Consider the following 18,974-nt stretch of genomic DNA (forward strand, 5'->3'; position numbering starts at 1 on the left):
ATGATGTTACAGAAGGAAGCTTTTCAAACGTAAAATTTCTTTGTTATATTTTGAACAGTAGCAGAAGGTATGATTGTTTGTAAGGAGGGAATGAGGAATTAGCACAACAGTTTAGGAGATGGCTTATGATTTTAAGAAGACAATTTTAATAAATGGGAGTTTGGGCCTTTTATTGAGCAGGTTTTGAATAAGGAAAATGGGTTAAATAATTTTTCAAAGAAAAAAGTCCTTTATTAAAATGATCCAAGCTATTGTCAGGGTCAAAGGCCAACCCACACTTTCAAAAGGCCAATCCAAACAAAGCACAAACTTGCCAGACCTTAATTCGGGTTAAGGTGCATGCATGGACTTGTTTTAGAGTCCTTTCCAAGGCGTAAACACATGTATGGTCCAAGTGGTGGGTGCTTCAACACCTATTCTTGCCATCAAATCCATCTCCCAATAGGTTTTCTACTTCAAACCAAGATGGCCTCATCTACTCACTAATTCCAACTAGTTAGCACATACGTTGACACAGCTCCAAAACATAGCACATGAAATTTACAGCATTAACTCCATGGTAACTTCGACTATGCATCCCAAGGCTCACAGGTAAAAGAATTCAAAAAAGCAACTTCAATTATTCCTGTTGATCGACGGTCAATAGATATGTATCCTAGCCATGGCCGTTTTGTACTTACAAGGAGGGTTCTCTATTCCTCCAGTCTCTATGTCCTGCCAAAAGGCATTTTTATCCCCAAATATACAAATGGAATCTTGTTGGTTAAGATCATCTGCAATCAAATTACAACTACACACAGCTGGTCCTGAAGAAACCAGCCAGATGAGGAGATGAATGTCCATCTACCAAATGGAAGTTACAACCCCATGAAAAAAGACTGGCTTCACCTCATACCTGATGATTGTTTTGTTTGTAACTATTACCACCAACTTTTCCGGATAATAATAATTGTTTGTCCTTTGAACTGGTACTTAAAAGGGCTTCAGAGTTGCTTGACTGGATTTCAGCAACCCCAGGTCTCGTCCAAATCTTTATGTGCCCCTCTCGGCAGGCTGTAAGGACAGATTCCTGAGTAAACATCAAGCCGGACAGGGGATCGGTATGAACACGATGAGCAACAAGTGGGGATAGCTTCGGAACATCTCGGATACTTGGGGCCGGTTGCAGAGTACCCACTGGGCATGCATTGTCCCAATGGGATGATTGGCTTCCGGTACTGAAAGTTGGGGACCCACCAGGACATCTGCGAAGTGGCACTACAATCTCATCCATTTCCAGGTCCCATAGAAGTAACTGTGTGTCCTGCTCACAGAAAGACAAGTTGCACAATGGTTCAACATGGACATGAAGACATGTGGAGCAGAACAACAAAATATATAAATACGATTTTTTTTAAATTGATAAATATGAATATTATACAAATCCAATACTGGTCATGCAAAACATAATAGTGGGAATCTTGAGATATCACAGCATTAGATATGAACTGGTCAAACACAAAATGGAATTCAACATGCATCTCTAACACCAACATCTTGAGATGACCTAAAAATGGAAACTGATACAAACCTCTCAGATACAAAGAAATAAATCAATAACCCCAGAAAATCCAAACTGATCAAGGACAACAGATGTATGCAATGCCATAATTTATTTATTGATTTGTTTCTTCTCAGGTAGGCATGTGCATAATGTCATAAATGCATATCTGGCAAGGTGTAAATGGGTCCAAACTTCAAATGTTGGTTGAGAACACTGGAACTGGCTTAAAAATAATATCTATATTTAAGTGCTTGGTTTAATGGAGTATTTTTTTGCTCCACCTGACCTGGTTTTGAGTTGGGACATCTATGGATTTCTACTCTCCTTTAAGCACACCATTGCACAGGGATACTCCAATTACGGCAATTCTTTCTTCCTCCCAGGTCAGACCCAGTTTAGAAATCTGATTCCAACCCAGTTAGTTTCCAATATTCACCACAAATGTCCATTTCGTTATCATGATTTTGCAAGCAGAAATCATCAAGGCATTCAGCAAGATGCAAACTAGGTTAAACAGTTGAAGGCAACTGTGTTATCTCTCAAAAGTGCCACATTGGTAATGCATTGGTCTGGTTGCCAGTTGTCCATGACAAATGATTTTTAGAAAGTCAAATCTAAGTTTGCACAACAAATGAAAATTAGCAGCTCAATCAGTATTTTTTTTTGGACAGGCATATAAAAGAATATCATTAAAAGGTGCATAACCAAAAGCACAACTCAAGTAATTTATGTCTTCAGTAATTTAATGATATAAGGAGAGATCACTAAGAAAAGATATCCATCGCTGATGAAATTTATCATCCATGATATTGATGATAATCCATGACCATACAGATGTTTTTTGCATACCTGACCAACAGAACCAAAACGATACACAATATTTTCCCCCGTGCCATCTGAATTTGGCGGTGACCAAAATGGATCAAAAGCCACTCCACTGACCTGGCAGACATCCATTAAAAGATAATCATGAAGGTTATAATCATGTCTATGAAATTATGACAAGCAGACATTTGATAGAACACTTACCCAAGAGTTGTGTCCCTCACCCCATGCCACAACCTTCCGATCTTCCATACTCCAAACTTGAACTAGATCATCCTCACCTCCAGTCAAAATATATTTTCCATCCACGCTGTTCAGCATCATTTTGTTGTCTATTATACCACTCTCTTTTCAAAGGGAGTAATAATATTTTACAAAAGGAAAAAGAACTAGAAGAAATGATATCATGTACAATATATATATATATATTTAATTTAAAAAATCTATTAAAAAAAAAAGAAACAATTTTGAAAAAAAATGATCTGTTATGCAATGAAAACTGGTAAAGTTGGTCACCTCCAAGCACAACATAATAGAGCACCATAATAGCTTTTGCCACCACATATAAGTTGTTCTCTTGAGAAGTCAAACACTCTCAGATAACCTGCATTCAGCAATTGATCTCAGTAAATCAATGCTATTTACATGTACAAACCAAAAAAGCAGGACAACCCCAAAATGCAAAATCAAGAAATACCATCTCTTCCGACTGTTGCAATATAGGCTCCATCAGTTGAGAAAGTAACACCATTAATTGAACCTGGGCAAATATGCCATCTGGCAATTGGGTTACTCTGCATCAAATGACAATATGTAAGCAAAGATAGGACAGGTGGAAATTCTAAAGGCATAGTACTTTTCCTTCTACATATGGCATCTCTAAAAGTTAAAGGAGGAACGGAATAAAATTCAATGTCAGCCAAATCAGCCCAATCAAGCCGGTAAATAACCAAAAGAAAAAAAAAAGTGTACTCTAGCATGTCAATCCCTTTTCTCTACAAGTTGCCTGTACATATTAACCTTGTAAGAACTAAAACCAATGCTAATAAACTGAAGCAAAAAATTTAATTGAACCTTTAAACTATTTTTTAATTACTAAAACTTATCTTAAACCCTATAATGTAATGAGACATGTTCATGCTTTTTGTAGTTTGCTTTTTATTTTCTTTTCACTTTTTCGTTTCATAAGAAACAGAAGATTTTACTAGAAAGGGGAATGAAATACAAAGGAAAAGGACAACTCATGCTTGAGACAAACCAATGTGCAAAGAAGGAAAAATAATAGAAAAGAAAAAAAGAAAGTGACAAGAACAAAGGAAAAAACTCTAGGTAAAGTGGAAATGTCCCCTGAACTCCTCCACCATGTTTGCCCCCCTCTTTTATGTATTTCATGAACTCCAAGACCAAGTTTGTAACAAGTAGATATAGATATTATTAGTCTTCTGTACACGTAAACCTCCCAAACAGAGAATCATCTTTTTGAGCGATCACGTTGTTTCATTCAATAAGCCAAGACTGCTCAGCCATACAAATTTACACAAGCTAAAACCTTGGTAAAACACTCTAAAGATTCAAGCACTAGCAACTAGTATGACCAAGTTTATGAAAAGTGATTCATGGGCATACTCTCCAGTCTCCACTCCTCAGGCTAATTTGAGGGTGAGCACAATATAGCTGGTCCCTCGACTAATGGAATATAATACACTAGTAGAAGTGAAGTACAGGCATCTATATTGATTATACCATTAGCCACTTTTAAACAAGTGAAGTGCCCTTAATTTTTTTCCTTTTTTTGATAAGTAAGAAGAATGCATTAAAAGTGAAAAAAAAAAAAAAAAGGGAAAAAAAAAAAAGCACAAGAGTACAAGTACCCTTTAATGATTTAAAAAAACCAAGAATATATATAGGAATAGGATTATATTGAATTCTAGCCATAGAAACAAAGAGGAAGCACAGTTGGAATGGATTTGGATGCAAGCATTTTTCTTCAGGAGGTCCAAAGGCTTGAAACTTGTACGAAGAATCTAAACAAATATGTATGCAAACTTGGACAAGCATAGATAAAAATAATGTAGAACAATAAATATATTAACAAAAGTTTTCAAAGGAGTGCATCTTAGAATCTACATTGTTGATTTAGAGGAAAGTAAACTTTGATATGAGACAATAGCCAGAGGACTACTATTTTCATAGATTTGAAAATTCAGCCATTAATATGTTATTTATACTTCATCTGAAGTTGAAAAGAGAGACTAATTGCTTGATTCTGTGTGCAACACACATGCACCCAATTGCAGTAACACACAAAATTTCCTGTTGAATGCTCATACGAAGCCTTTGATATTTTCTCTTCAATAAATTCTTACTTTGTCAAAAAGCTTGATCATAAGCAATTCTCCCAACAAATTAAGTGCAACGTCTCAATTTTACAGCAAAAGTCTAGGTGTCTATTCATGACAAGAAGATCTGGATGAATGACTCTTGAAACGAAAAAACGCTTCCAACTGTTCTCTCCCCATATCATTCACAGAGAACTTTCTAGAAGCCAATCTCAAGAAGAACTACATTTTTTGGGGGAATAAATGAAAAGCTATGCTACTTAATGCATTGCTGATTCTTCAGTTTACACTATCATTTTTTTGACAGTATTATTAATCAACGATGCCAGCATATTCCCACAAACATTGATTATCCATAATTGCTTTTGATTGTTCAGAATTCTAAGTACCATATTCAAAGAAAGAAACAAGTTTGCATTATCACATATAACAAAAGCACATATAAAATGGTTTGATGAAAAATTAAAAATCAACACTTGTACCTTACTATAACGCGCATGTGCAACAGAAAATTGAGTTTGATCCTTGATAACAGGAAATGATGAATCACCTGCACCTTCTTTGCACTAGAAAAAATTGATTACACACTCCAGTCAGTTTATAGAATAATGGAATAAGAATGTTAAACAGCTGAAATGAACAATATTTCTACTGTATTTGAGGCTTGCCTTCTCATACACGTACAAATTTCCATCAGCATGAGCAACAACGAAAGCACCATCACCATCAGGGACCCATGCAATGCTAGTACAACGGCTATTAAAAACAAGAAGTAGTTTACTTGGTTAAACCTACTAACTAAATATTAAACTTCTACTTGCATAGAACTGAATGCATCTGAAAGTCCTTATTCAGAAAAATAAGACCTACACAGGATATACGAGCTGTCATTTATAAGTTATATGAATGGTTTTTCTTTTTCCAAAGGGCATTAATGAGGGTATTTATTTATTTATTGTGAGAAGGCACAGGATAACTTTATCAACACTTCAAAGTTCTAACCAAGTTTGGAGCTAAGACTGAAGTTTTAATACAGTTAAGAGTAAGCTTTCAGATGCCTATCCTTTAGCTTGTTCCCAGTAGATCTAGAATACCTAAAGATTATCATTCCAAGTATCTGGAGAGAATTCTTCATTATTTAAGATATTAATTTTCAATCCCATACAAAATGAGTAACTTAATATCTGCAAAGTTCAACATAAATGCTAAGGGAAAATTGGAGGAATAGCATGAGTTGAGGTCGAACTAGGGTAGCAGTGCAAATCACCAGAACCCAGCAAGGGCTAATTTAGACATAAAGATGGCTAAAGGTTCACTGAGCCAGCAGCTTGGGCCTTTATGTCTTTCCTCTTTGAAGTGCATAGGTCCACAAGCCACAACCTGATTAGAGAAGGCCAATTTGACTTGCAGCAATCACAACATAGTCATGCCAAAGTCAGTGGTTTGGCTGCTTTGCCTATCTGCAAACTGGGAGGACTTCATCAGGGAAGGTCTGAAAAGCAGGAACACACTCATTCAAACTTGCCACAGCAATATGAATTTACCATTGGTGGGATTCTGTGCCTACTGTCTTCCAATTTTTGTTACAAAGGAAATGAGAATCAGAAACAGAAAATTACATGCCAACACTGTCCCTAGAATATAAGAAACAAAATAGAAACAACTTGCTTGATCAGAGATAGTTTTCCATCCATCTTCTTTTTACAACTACACCTCTTATCTTTTTCTTTTGTCTTATCTTTTTCATTTTTTTTTTTGTTTTATTTATTTATTTATTTTTTGATAGGCAAATTTTTGTCCCCACTGGGACTTGAACCTGGTACCCCCACGAACCCTCCCACCCCTTTACCACCTGAGTTAGGCCTCAAGGGCACACCTCTTATCTATAAGAGATGCACCTCAATCAACTGCAGATTGCCAAGCCTTCTGAGAATCATAATTTAATTCTTATTGAAAAGAGTACTTAATGTTGAAAGTCGTTCATTATTTCAGGGGATTTTAGTTTTCTATTATAATACTTTTCTAATAGTATTATTGTTGTAACATGGAGGCTGATATTTAGGTGATAATTTCTCCTAGAATAGTAGCTAGGCTGATTTGATAGTTTCTTAGAATAGTTTCATAGAGAGACATATATATATATATATGTGAGTGTGTGTGTATCCCTGCTGCTATCCCAATATTAGTATGCATGAAATTCAAATTTCTTTATATAGTATCAGAGTGGGTTAGAGTTCTGCTCTAGATTTGTTTTTTCTGGTCTATTATTTTCCGGAATTTGGTGGCCTACATCACCCTATTGCTGTACCTTTTCTTCTCCTTGCTTTGTCTTAATTATATTTTCCCTTTGAAAACTTGGTCTCAATTGCCTAGTAGCTCTCTCAGATTTCAAGATTTTGTTATCTAGAAAATTTTCCTACATCAACCTATGGTGTTAATCTCCAAACATCCTGTTCTACAGCCCTCGTTGTTGTTCATCACCTTGTTCATAATAATGCCGAGTCATCTTCTTGCTAAACCACAGTCACGGCCTTAACAACTACCCAATCTATAAACACCACTCTAGTTCACAAATGACAACCTGAAAACTCAATGGCCACAATTTTCTTAAATGGTCGCAATTTGCCAAGTTATTCACCAAAAGCATGAGGAAGATGGGCTATTTATCAGGGGAGATGATCCTAAGTTTAAGGCATGGAAAGCTGAAAATTCCATAATCATGTCTTGGCTGCTCCATTCCATGCAACCTGAAATCAGCAAACCACTTCTCTTCCTTTTAATGGCTAAGGAGTTTTGAGATGTTGTGACTCGTTCATATTCCAAGGTGGAGATAAAGGCTCAAGTTTATGACTTGAAGAATCAGCGTTACACTATGAAGTAAACGTTGTTATCTGTGACACAGTATTACAATATGTTGGAAGGATTATGACTAGAATTGGACCACTATCAACAATTCACAATGGAATCTGCTGCTGATGTTGTACAACTGCAAAAAGATGATTGAACAAGACAGGGTTTTTGCCTTCCTAGCTGGTTTAAAACCTGGACCAGATCAAGAAAGGGTTCAAGTTCTAGGCAAAGAACCTTTCCCCTCATTGAAGGAGGTATTTGCCCTAGTGTATACAGAAAAGAGTCATCGGATTCTGATATTAGAAAAACCATCAATGGAGAATTCAGTTCCCATAATTCACAAATCCAATAACTATTCTGCAGCTGAGAAGCAAGAAGGAAGGAGATCAAATTAAAAGGACACAAGGTGATATGATTTTTGCAACAAACCTTGACACACATGAGAAACCTGTTGGAAGTTTCATGGAAAGCCCTTTTCCATCAAGAAAAATGGTGGAAAATGACAGAAGCGGTCATATACAAAATTGGGTTTTTACAATGGAGTAAAAGAAGGAAGAAACTTCTACATGCAGTTAAGAGTTTGCAGGATGAATGTCCCATGTACTTTCAGGCACTTTGCATGTGTCTTTTATTTTTAATATATCATGCTTTATTTATCCAAAAAAGAGTTTGCAGAATGAACAACTGGAAAAATTAAAGGCCTTACTAGACCAAATAAGCACTCCACATCTATGTGCTCCTATAACAAGGTGACATTTCTAAAAGCTTAATTATAGTTTTAGATTGTTATTCTCACCCCTAGATCACTGATTCAGGAGCCACAAACCACATGACTGGACCTTCCCATTTTTTCTCCAACTATATATTTTGTGCAGGAAATAAAAAAGTTTCTACAGCTGACCATAATGGGTGTTATGTCTCTGGTCAAGGATTTTTTTTTTTTTGAAAAGTAAATTAAGAAAATATATTAAAAGTGCCTACAAAATGGCGCAACAAAGTACACACGAAGTATACAATTATGGCCAAAAGGCAAGCAAAGAAAGAAAAGGAGAGCAAATACCAACCACCCTAACAACAACTAAATCACTACACCCTAAAGATTGAGAAAGAAAAGAAAACACCCTTGAACACTTTTGCAAACAAAAACCCTCAACCAAGCTAAGAAAGAAAAAGCGTCCTCGCGGTAAGAAGGCTTAAACACCACCCCCCCTCCCCCCCGGAAACCCCTTTTTCCCCTTCACCAAGAGAGGAGAGCTATTGTAATTAACCAAACATTCTAGTTTTTGGATTTCCCTCTCAACATTGGAAGACGAAAACGTTTTCCTCTTTCCCCCTGGGATCTTCACCTTACACCCTTTTCTTGCCTCCATTTTCCTTGGAAGAGTGTTAATTTCATTTTCAAAACCCACCACTAGTATCCCCAAAATGTTATTGAACTTGGCAAACTTACAAGGAAGTTTTTCATAAATAAGCTCCTCCCTTGTCGAACTGCTACCAGCCTTGATGGCCTTGGGATTCTCCAACCCATTAGCCTCGACCACCAACTCCTAATCCATGAGACCCTTTGCTACACTCCTTGTAAGATCCAACATCCTTTCATCTTGGAGCATCATCCTTAGTGGCTGAAAATGAGCGATCCAACTGTTGAGAATGAGCAAACCAACTAGAGAGTGAGGAGGCGAAAGGGGGATGGAAGCCTACCTTCGAAACCTGTTGCTTTTGTGAAAAAGGGCTTCATCAACTACCAAGACCCACTCTGATTGTCCCTAAGTCGTCTTCTTTAGAAGGGGATCATCAAGATGCTCAGAGGAGTCGACTGGATCTCCACCAATTGGTGGTCTCAAACTCTCATTAAACAGACTAGAGGACAAACCTTTGGGTTGGCCCTCTGAAAGGAATAAAAGACACAACCCAAACATGGCTTGCCTAGCTAGGCTTCCTCCATATAGGCTAAAGGCATCCACAATGGGTTGGCCCAAGGAGTTGCATGGCCTCCCTTCACCCGCAACTTTGATTTCTAAAGGCCAAGGACCCACTAGCCCATAAGAGGACCCAAGATTCTCACAAATAGAGCTTTTGGCTTTGTTTGAAAAAGTTGCCTTCCTTGTTGCTTGCATTGAGAGGCCTTGCTCTACACCTACCACTTCTAAAACTTCATCAGCTCATTTCCCTTTGTTCTACTTCACACTCCCTACTGCGTTTGTACTTCCCTCCCTTTCATCCCTGACTTTTGGAAAGTTGGAACTCTCCTTAGAGACCACCCTCGACAACCATGGCGATACTTCCCACCATAATTGGAAGACAAAAACGTCCTTCCCTGTCCACCATAAGCAATTGGCTTAGCCCTTCCTCCCAGAAGATTTTATGAGTAATCTAGCCCATTTCAGGTGACACCTCTCCTCTATCTCCACATCCACTTTAACAAAACCTCTATAGGCATCTCGTAGTCTCTTGAAGTAATCTTTTCCCCGCAAATGCACCAGTAAACCCAACACCCTTACCCACACTTCATTGATGCAAGCACCTTCTTTGAAGCAACCAACATCTAGCCTCCACCATTCCAGCTGCAGTTTTCTTCCCTCGAACATAATAGGCCCCAAAAGCAAAACCTTTTCAGCTTCAAAAGCATCTTCAAACTCAAATAAAATGAGAGGGTCTCCCAACAAACACAAATGTAATTCACCTTTTAAACCCTAAGAATGTTGAGCTTAAGATTTCAACGAGTCTGAATCTGGAAAACGACTTGAAAGAACATCCCACCTCCCCACCAAACACTTCTTGAGAGACACCAAGTTGCTCAAAACCTCCTCTATCTCGCTCTCAATCTACATTGCCTCACCCATCTTCCTCTTACCTCTGTTCAATACCTCTGCAAAGGAAGCATGGTTTAAAAGAGCACCCCTTCCCCTTTCCTCCCTCTTTTGATTTCAATAAAATGCACTTTCATCATGAGGTTTGTAAAATGATTAAACATCATGGAACTACTTTCTAATCAATAAATGAAAGATTGTTGGTGCCTTTTAGTCTCATTCATACTGATATATGGGAAAAATATAGAACTCCTAATATCTCTGGTGCAAGATTGTTTATGTCATTTATTGATGATTGTACGAGGGTGACAAGGATTTATCCACTCAAACACAAATTTGAGGCTAATAAAATCTTGCCTATTTTTCATAAGATGATTTGCAATCAGTTTAGAACAAAAGTCCACATTCTTCGTTTAGATAATGGAATGAAATATTTGAATAATTAGTTGATTTCTTATTGCCAAAAAGAATGGATTGTTCAAGAATCTTCATGTATTGATACTCCATAAAAAAAAAGGGGTCATTGAGAGGAAAAACAAATATGTATACTTGAGGTTGCTATAACTCTACTTTTCCAAATGAAAGTCCCAAAAACATATTGGGGGGAAGATATTTTGATAACCACTCATCTAATAAATAGGTTACTCTCTAGAGTTCTCAATTTTCAAACCACATAGGAAATTTTTATCAAGGGAAGCTATTTTTACAACCACTCATTTAATAAATAGGTTACTCTCTAGAGTTCTTGATTTTTAAACTCCATTGGAATTTTTGAGTCACTTATTCCCTTCATTTAGAAACTTTGAGAATCTTCCTCCTCAAGTGTTCGAGTGTGTCGCTTTTATTCATATTTATTGCCAGCATAAACAAAACTTGATCCTAGAGCTCTTAAGTGTGCTCTCCTTGGCTACTCACCTAAATAGAAAGAGTACAAATGCCATCATCCTCTTACAAAAAGGATTTATGTCACCATGGATGCCAATTTCGTTGAAAATTAAGGATACTCAGTATATTCTGCCTGTATTAATAGAGTCTCTACCAAATCCATATTCTGATTTCCTCCAAGTCTCTCCTTACATCCAAGTCATCACCCATACAAGAATCTCCCATTTCATCTCCCAGTTCAGAAACCAAATCTGAGCCTATTATTCCAAAGGTGGACTTGCCATATAAAGCCTAAGATAAGCCACCTTCACTCAAGGTCTACTCAAGGAAGAAAAAGCTTACCATGGAGCCTATGCACGCTCAACCATTGGAACTAGAACCAAGTAATGTTGATTCCACTTGAATTGACTCAGGTGCTTTCAATTTCTTCCTATTACACTTAGGAAAACAAAAAAAACACGTACTAAATACCTTATCCAATTTTCTGTCAAATCATAAATTATCCCCCGCTCTTAATTCTTTTATCCCTCAATTCTCCACCATAGAAATTCCAAAAAGTGTCAAAGAGGCCCTTAGCAATTTGAATTGGAAGGAAGATATGTTGGAAGAAATGAGATCCTTGAAGAAGAATAAAACTTGGGAGATAGTAGATTTACCTAGAAGGAAAAAGCCTATAAGTTGTAATTGAATCTTCACATTTAATTTCTCTAGCTAATAATCTAAATTGTACTTTGCATTAATTTGATGTAAAAAAAATGTTTTTTTTTTTTTTTTTTGGATGCAGATTTGGACAAGGAGATTCACATGGAATCTTGTCACATGGAGATGTAAGGAACAATAGGCGTTAGTCATATCAAGTGCCGAAGTTGAATTCAAATCAATGGCTAAAGGTATTTGTGAGCTACTTTGGATAGGGATGATGCTCTCTAATCTAGGAATGGAACTAGAAGGTTCTATGAAGTTATATCGTGACAAGTTAGCCATAAGCATTGCCCATAGAAATCCATCATAATTGAACTAAATGAGTGGAAATAGATCAACATTTCATCAAGGAAAAATTAGAGAGCAAAGAGATTCGTATTCCATATGTTGCTTCAAAGGATCAACTTGCAGATTTTCTCAAAAAAGGGTCGTCGAGTTTTACATTTCAGTTTGTTCCAGGCAAGCTGAGAATGAAAAATATTTTCGAGTCAGCTTCAAGAGGGGTGTTGAAAGTCGTTCCCTATTTTAGGGGATTTTATCTCTTATTATAGTTCTTTCCTACTTGTATTATTATTGTAAATATACAGGCTGATATGTAGGCTGTAAATTCCTAGAAGAGTGGCTAAACTGATTTGATAATTTCCTAGAATAGTTTCATAAAGCTGCATATATTCGCATGAATATAATTCAACTTTCTTCACATCCAATTAGCTAAATTACTTGAATAGCCCATTAATTAGACATAAACACTTCAAGTCTCTTCATATATCTAAAAATACCCTGAGTTTTGCCTCTCTTGTACAATGAATATACCTTCAGTTTATCTATCCAAATTTTAAGGATAGATGTACTTATATCTTGCTCCGAATGTATCCTTGATGATCATTCTTCATCCTCAACATTTTAAGACAATATTGCCTTTGAAAAATGACGACATACATATAGAGAGTATTTTGTTATAATATTAGAGACCTAAGCTACAAAAGGATATTTTGTTTAAAAAAGAGCATTAAGAAATAGAAAAGAGAACTATAGTCGTTCAATCTTTTAGAAAAATTATTTTTACTTAAATATTTGTGAATAACTGGTTATTTGCAAGTAATTCCCCAAAAGTGTCTTAACATGGGGAGAATTATGCTTTCTCAATACTAGTGATTCCTTGTCAAAAAGCTGTATAAGTGAAGAATTGAACATTAAAAAAATTAACAAAATTGATTAAGCAAGCTCAACAAAACTCAAGTACTTGTCAGATCAATACAACTGTAAGGACTAAGGACTTGAAAGTGCCATAGGGCCCATATCCAATAGATATACTTGTCAGCAGAGCACATTACAGACAATTCAAAATTACCAACTCACAAGAGCACAATCAACAATTATCCATTTATAAAAAAGTGTTAAGGTGATAATCAAGTTCAGGCCTTGCCTGCTATTAACACAACCATCTTTGTTATAATGCTGGGCCCCAACAAGCTTCTTCCCAAGATCTAGTAATTGCTGCCTCAATGACACTGAGTAGACTATAAAAACACAAAGACTATGAATCAATTCATGGAGTGTAAACTTCCAAAAACAAAAATTTGATTCAAAATCAAGTGAAATTTTTTACCATCTCCAGAATTCAACCCAATAAGCAAATCATGTCCATCCTTAGCATCCGGGTCAAATGCATGACAAACAGGATTCGAATTACTAAAATGTATAGACTTTATGGGATCCTACATTAAAAAACAAACCTCTCAAAATCCAATTCCAACGCAAGACATGAATTATTCATTAAAACAGCAGCCAAGAAACAACAAATTACCTTATCTTGCGTATTCAAATCACAGATAAATATCGCATCCCCAACATTGAAAATCAAGTAAGTCCCTTTCCCATCAAAATTGGAAGTACCTGTCGGATTACTCAAACTAGAAACCCCAATTGACCCTATCCTACCATTTCCACTGACACTCTTACTGCCACCATTCCCTCCGACAAAACTAAGGGCTCGGCTCCCATTGCTGCCGCCTAAGAATCTGGCTGCCGCTGATCTCACTCCACCGCCAGTGCTATAGCTAGAAGGTGGAGCCGGCGGGGATGCTGACACCGGCTTATCCTTGAGATGCGCTAGGGTTACCTGATCACGAAAATTACCCAAAATACTTCAACCGTGATTCCAAAGATTGATCAAAAAACACCCCGTTTGGCCGCTTAGGAAAGAAAATAAAACAAGATTTCGAATCCGTATTTCTTGTATTACGCTCCCTTGAGTAACGATTTCGTATTCCGGGGTCCCAAACAATGAAAAAAAAATCCAATAGTCAAGATTTCCACTTATTTCCATTTCCAGTCATCCCTTTTCTCAGGAACCAAACGCAGCAGAAAAGAAAAGGGTATTGAAAAAAACCCTAAAAAACAGTACCTGAGTAACGGTTTTACCATGGCCGTAGTGAAGAAGACCAGCAGGATGGGTCTTCTCATAGTGAAGCTTGTAACGGCCTTCTGGGGTTTTGAAGTAGGTCTTGAGACCAGGAGATTGCGCGTTGTTAGTCGCTGAGGAGGAAGACGGTGACATCATGCCGTTGGTTGTGTTGATCATGGTGCTACCTACTGTGCGCCGAGAAGCATGTGATCATGACCAATATGGCCCCTCTCCGTCAAATTTTCCTGCCCTCTTCAGTGGCTTCACGATTAGGATTCGATTCAGAGATTTACCGGAGTGCGGGCGGAGTGGAGGGAAGGGACGGTGGGCGAAGAGCGAAATGAGTGTGGGAAGAATGACAGAAGAAAATGGGGGGCACTGCTGCGTTGAGATTTATTCAAGTTTAAAAGAGTGCTCGTTTACTTTGGGACCTTCTTCAACAATTATGATAAGCTGCATCTCGCCCCATCATCTATCGTGTACCCTCGCTATCTTCAATCTTTGTTGTTGGGGTTATTGATGATCAGGATATTCTGTGGTAAATTGCATATGGGCTTCGTTCATCTCAATGTGGACCATCACGGCCCAAAACTTTTCTTGGGCCGGACCCCACTGCCTTTACTACAAGCTGGGCCTCAAGTCAACATATGGCGAGAGATTTGGGTTCCAATTTTGATGACAGGGCTCATGCCCTTTTCCCCTTTTTTAAATAAATAATTTTAATATTAAATATTAGGGTTGAATACAGAAAAGTTGTAAACTTTAAAAACCATTATCCTCAAGCAAGTCGTTAAGACTTCTTATAGTTTATATATCAATCATTATTATTTTTATTTTTAAAAATAGAAAACAAAAGTATATCATAACAACCCCTAATTTACATATTTTATATTTGAATTATAACAAAATTTATAAAATCTATATTTATAATGGTTGACTTAATAATATGATATTTTACAATTTTTTGGTCCCTTGACTAATACTGTTTTTGAATTCTAAAATTCTTATAAATTATGTTTGGTTTTCGAAAAGTATTAAGAAAAGAAAAAAAAAAAGTGGTAAGAAAAATTGTTTTCTCATATTTGATTTCACCATGAAAAATAATAAATAAAAAAATAATTAAAAATAATTAAAAATTTATATATTTTAAAAATATTTAATTTTTATATAATGAAGATAAGTAAAATGAGTTTAAAGAAATAAATAAATAAAAATAATTTATTAATTTGATTTTTTTTTTTTCACTTTTCCTCGTATTTTCCTTCAAATTTTATGATAACCAAACATAACCTTAATGTCAATTGACACCAAATTATGACATTTTCCCTTAAATTTGGAGGGACTTCAACCCGTAGAGTTGAGTACTTCTAACTACAATGAAATATATTATCTCCTTTGTTCATGAGATTCAAAAGATTCATCAATCCAAGAAATCAAATCCATGAGACTGATAAAAAGTTTTGCATATCAAATAACATAAAGTATGTCGGTTTTGGAAAATAAAGTACGTTTGAAAAATGTTTTGAAAGTTATAAAAAATAGTTTTTGAGAATAATTTTATTTATTTTTAAGGGTAAAATTTTATTTTAGAAATTTAGATGTGTTTTTTCTATTTATTGTTCATGAAGGCAGTAAAGATACATGTATAAGGTAAAAGTTCTTGTTATCCCAAAGGTTCTCCTTATCAGGTTTTAATGGTAACAAATCATGGTTAAGTTACTAATTGGTTTAAATTGTAAAGAATCTCATGTATTAATTTAGAAATTCATTAAATGACCTAATGAATACAAGATCGAGACATTTGAAAGACTTTTAATCATAGGAAACAAATGTAAGATGAATGTGTGGGTGCACTTAGGTTTTACATATCATTTCATGCATATTTGAAAACTCGGTTTATTATTTAAAGTTACATTTTCATTAAAATCCGAGTTTTATCAAATGTAACTTAGGTAAAACGTTTTAAAATTGACATATTAATTTATCTAAAGACCTTGCCTAAGTGTTAAAATAAAAAAAAAAAAAAAAACTGAAAAATATAGGTTTTTGGGGCCAAAAGGCTGAACCAGTCGAGGTACTGGCCAATCGGCTCAACTGGCCAAGGAACCGGTCGACCGGTTGCCCTAGTCCAATAGAGGTTCAGTCGAGGAGTGTTAAAAACACTCTTTCTCATCTAGTAGCTTTCCTTTCCCGATCGAGGCACCCTCCTTCCCAGTCGACCTCCAATCGAGGTCTGGTCGAGACAACGGTAACTTGCCAAAACATTAAATGCTCCAATAGCTAATGAATCGGTCGAGCTGGGGTTGAGGCTGCTTTTTGTTTTTCTTAGCTCATGAAGTTAGAAACCTATAAATTGAGAGCTCCATTTCATTTATGAGATAGAGAACACTTGCATTCAATTGTCTACCAACTTGTTCTTGCTTTAAAAACTCTCATTTCTTTCTTGCTGCATTAAATCTACACTTGCATATCCTTTAGTGCACCTTTGATTTTCATCCTAACTTTGATTTGTATTTGTACTATCATTGAGCTAAGTTGATGGATTCATTCTTGTAAAAATTGAGTGTTAAAGCTGATAACCCGACTCTTGGTAGCTTGGCATGTAAGGGTATCAACAAAATTTATACCTAAGGTCCTTACACTAAAGTAGCAAAGCTACTATAGCATAGTGGCTCTAGGATCAAACACTGGGAAGGGTTTTTACTTTAACTGGTGAAGTTCAGAGGATGGAGTGAACTTTTCTTAATAAAAATTAGGTTAAGATGAAAACATAAAAAGATGAAAGTGTTGTAAACTAAACTAACATGAAAATAGGTTAAAAGATGGAAAAAGAAGTTTCTCAAAGCTTTGGATAGCCATGCTTAACTCACTGTGTAAAAATGGAGATTTTGGGACTTTTCACCTCGAGTTGGGGAAGCAACTAAGGTGATGCTTACTTCCCGAACCGGTATGAGTTTAACAACTGAGTTTTAGTCCTTGAAAACTTACAAAAAGGGTAGCTGAACCTCATAAATGCTCTTTTATTGATATAGGTCATCTCCTCGACTTGCAATACAATGACTCGTAGGAGATAACTAATGAACGTTAGTGGATCTAACAATAAGAATCCACTGAGACCAAAAGGTTATCAAGTATTGGTCATTCAAAGCAAGTCAGAGGGATTAAAAGCTTTACTTTGAATGAAAACATTTATGACGCTCAACTACTTACATTTATGGCTTGGAAATCTCCATCCTGACACGGGAGCTTCACATGGCATCCATTACTTCAAGAAACTAAAAGGTTTTAGCCTCTCATCCTTGGGGATTTCATCCTCCAAGGATGTTTGGCTACTAAAAAAATGAGAAAGAAAAGAGAAAAGAAGCGTATGAACAAAAGTGATCTTATAACTTATAAAGTTACAGGTTACAAGATGAAATTGTCTGAGGCTCTTCACCTCTATTTAAAGACAATAACAAACTAAATTACAAGAGCTATTACAAAAACAACCTTTTCATTGGTTGATTACAAGGGTAAAATAGGTATTTACAAAGCTAAAAATCAAGCAAAATATCTTGGAGAACCGGCAGTGGAATATCATCAACAGCGTCTCAAAACAGGGGATTTCAAAGGCATTTTCACAAGGGAAAAGATAAAGGGTCCAAATTTCGCAAGGTGAAAAGCCACCTTGCGAAAATTTGGCATTTCGCAAGGTGCCTAAATCCTCCTTGCGAAATTTCGCAAGGTGGTTTCTTCATGGTGCGAAATGGCAAAATTTCGCACCATGAGGAAAATCCCCTTGCAAAATTTCGCAAGGAGAAATTCACCTTGCAAAATTTTAGCAAGGTTTGATGCAGTTGCCTTCCGAAGGCCATATCTTCCTCATTTCAGCTTCAAATCGTACACAACTTGAAGCGTTGGATTCTTGACTTCCTGAGCTTTGAAATGGTATACAGAATGTAGAAAATGGACTTCGGGAAGTGCTCTAAAAGTGCAAAGGAAAAATTGCAGCTGCTGTCCTCTATTCTCTTCACTCTGTTCTCCTCTTTGCTTCTCTTTGCTTCTCTCCTTTGCTTGGCTAGTCTTAATGATCCAAAAAGTTGTCAAAACACTAAAACTAGCCACAAATATGATTAGAAGTCATTGCTAGGTCCTTAACATGCCAATTGGAATAAGAATGGAGAACTACTACACAAAAGTGCTTAAAACATAATGAATTAAAGGCGCAAAATAGCACTTTTTGGGTAGTAATCAAAAGCCTTCAAGAGAGTTGAATATTGAAGAGATTGTGTAAAAGACCATTTGAACCGAAATCCAAGTGTAAAGGAAATTGGAAGCTTGGATGAAGCTTCAAGTTAGTGGAACCCTCACTCGGTTAAGAGATTAAGGAGAGTGGATGTAAGCAAGGAAGTGTCAAACCACTATAAAATCTGAGTCTGCTTTCTCTAACTCTACCTTTTTATTTTTGTTCCTATTGTGCTTGAATTTGTTATGTTGAAAAAGATTTTGAAAAACCCAATTCACCCTCCTCTTGGGTGTTTTTCTTATTTAAGTTTAGCCTTTATTTTCTCAGTTATTAAAATATTCTTTATATTTTTATTTATTTATCAAATACTCTACAAATAACATTTAGA

The 18,974-nt window shown here is 36.2% G+C and overlaps 1 protein-coding gene across 1 annotated transcript; it reads right to left on the minus strand.

Moving 5' to 3' along the window:
• Window positions 1–592: 592 nt before the first annotated feature.
• On the minus strand, window positions 593–14,743 carry LOC117920339 (dystrophia myotonica WD repeat-containing protein). Its single transcript, XM_034837799.1, has 11 exons — window positions 14,362–14,743; window positions 13,762–14,076; window positions 13,564–13,672; window positions 13,381–13,474; window positions 5,376–5,463; window positions 5,190–5,273; window positions 3,066–3,162; window positions 2,885–2,972; window positions 2,573–2,678; window positions 2,393–2,485; window positions 593–1,303 (listed from the first exon to the last, which is right to left on the minus strand). Exons 1-11 carry the CDS (start codon window positions 14,536–14,538, stop codon window positions 890–892), a joined length of 1,665 nt encoding a protein of 554 aa, XP_034693690.1. The 5' UTR covers window positions 14,539–14,743; the 3' UTR covers window positions 593–889.
• Window positions 14,744–18,974: the final 4,231 nt, after the last annotated feature.

This window comes from Vitis riparia, chromosome 8, assembly GCF_004353265.1.
Source record: "Vitis riparia cultivar Riparia Gloire de Montpellier isolate 1030 chromosome 8, EGFV_Vit.rip_1.0, whole genome shotgun sequence".
In the NCBI taxonomy this organism is placed as follows: Eukaryota; Viridiplantae; Streptophyta; class Magnoliopsida; order Vitales; family Vitaceae; genus Vitis; species Vitis riparia.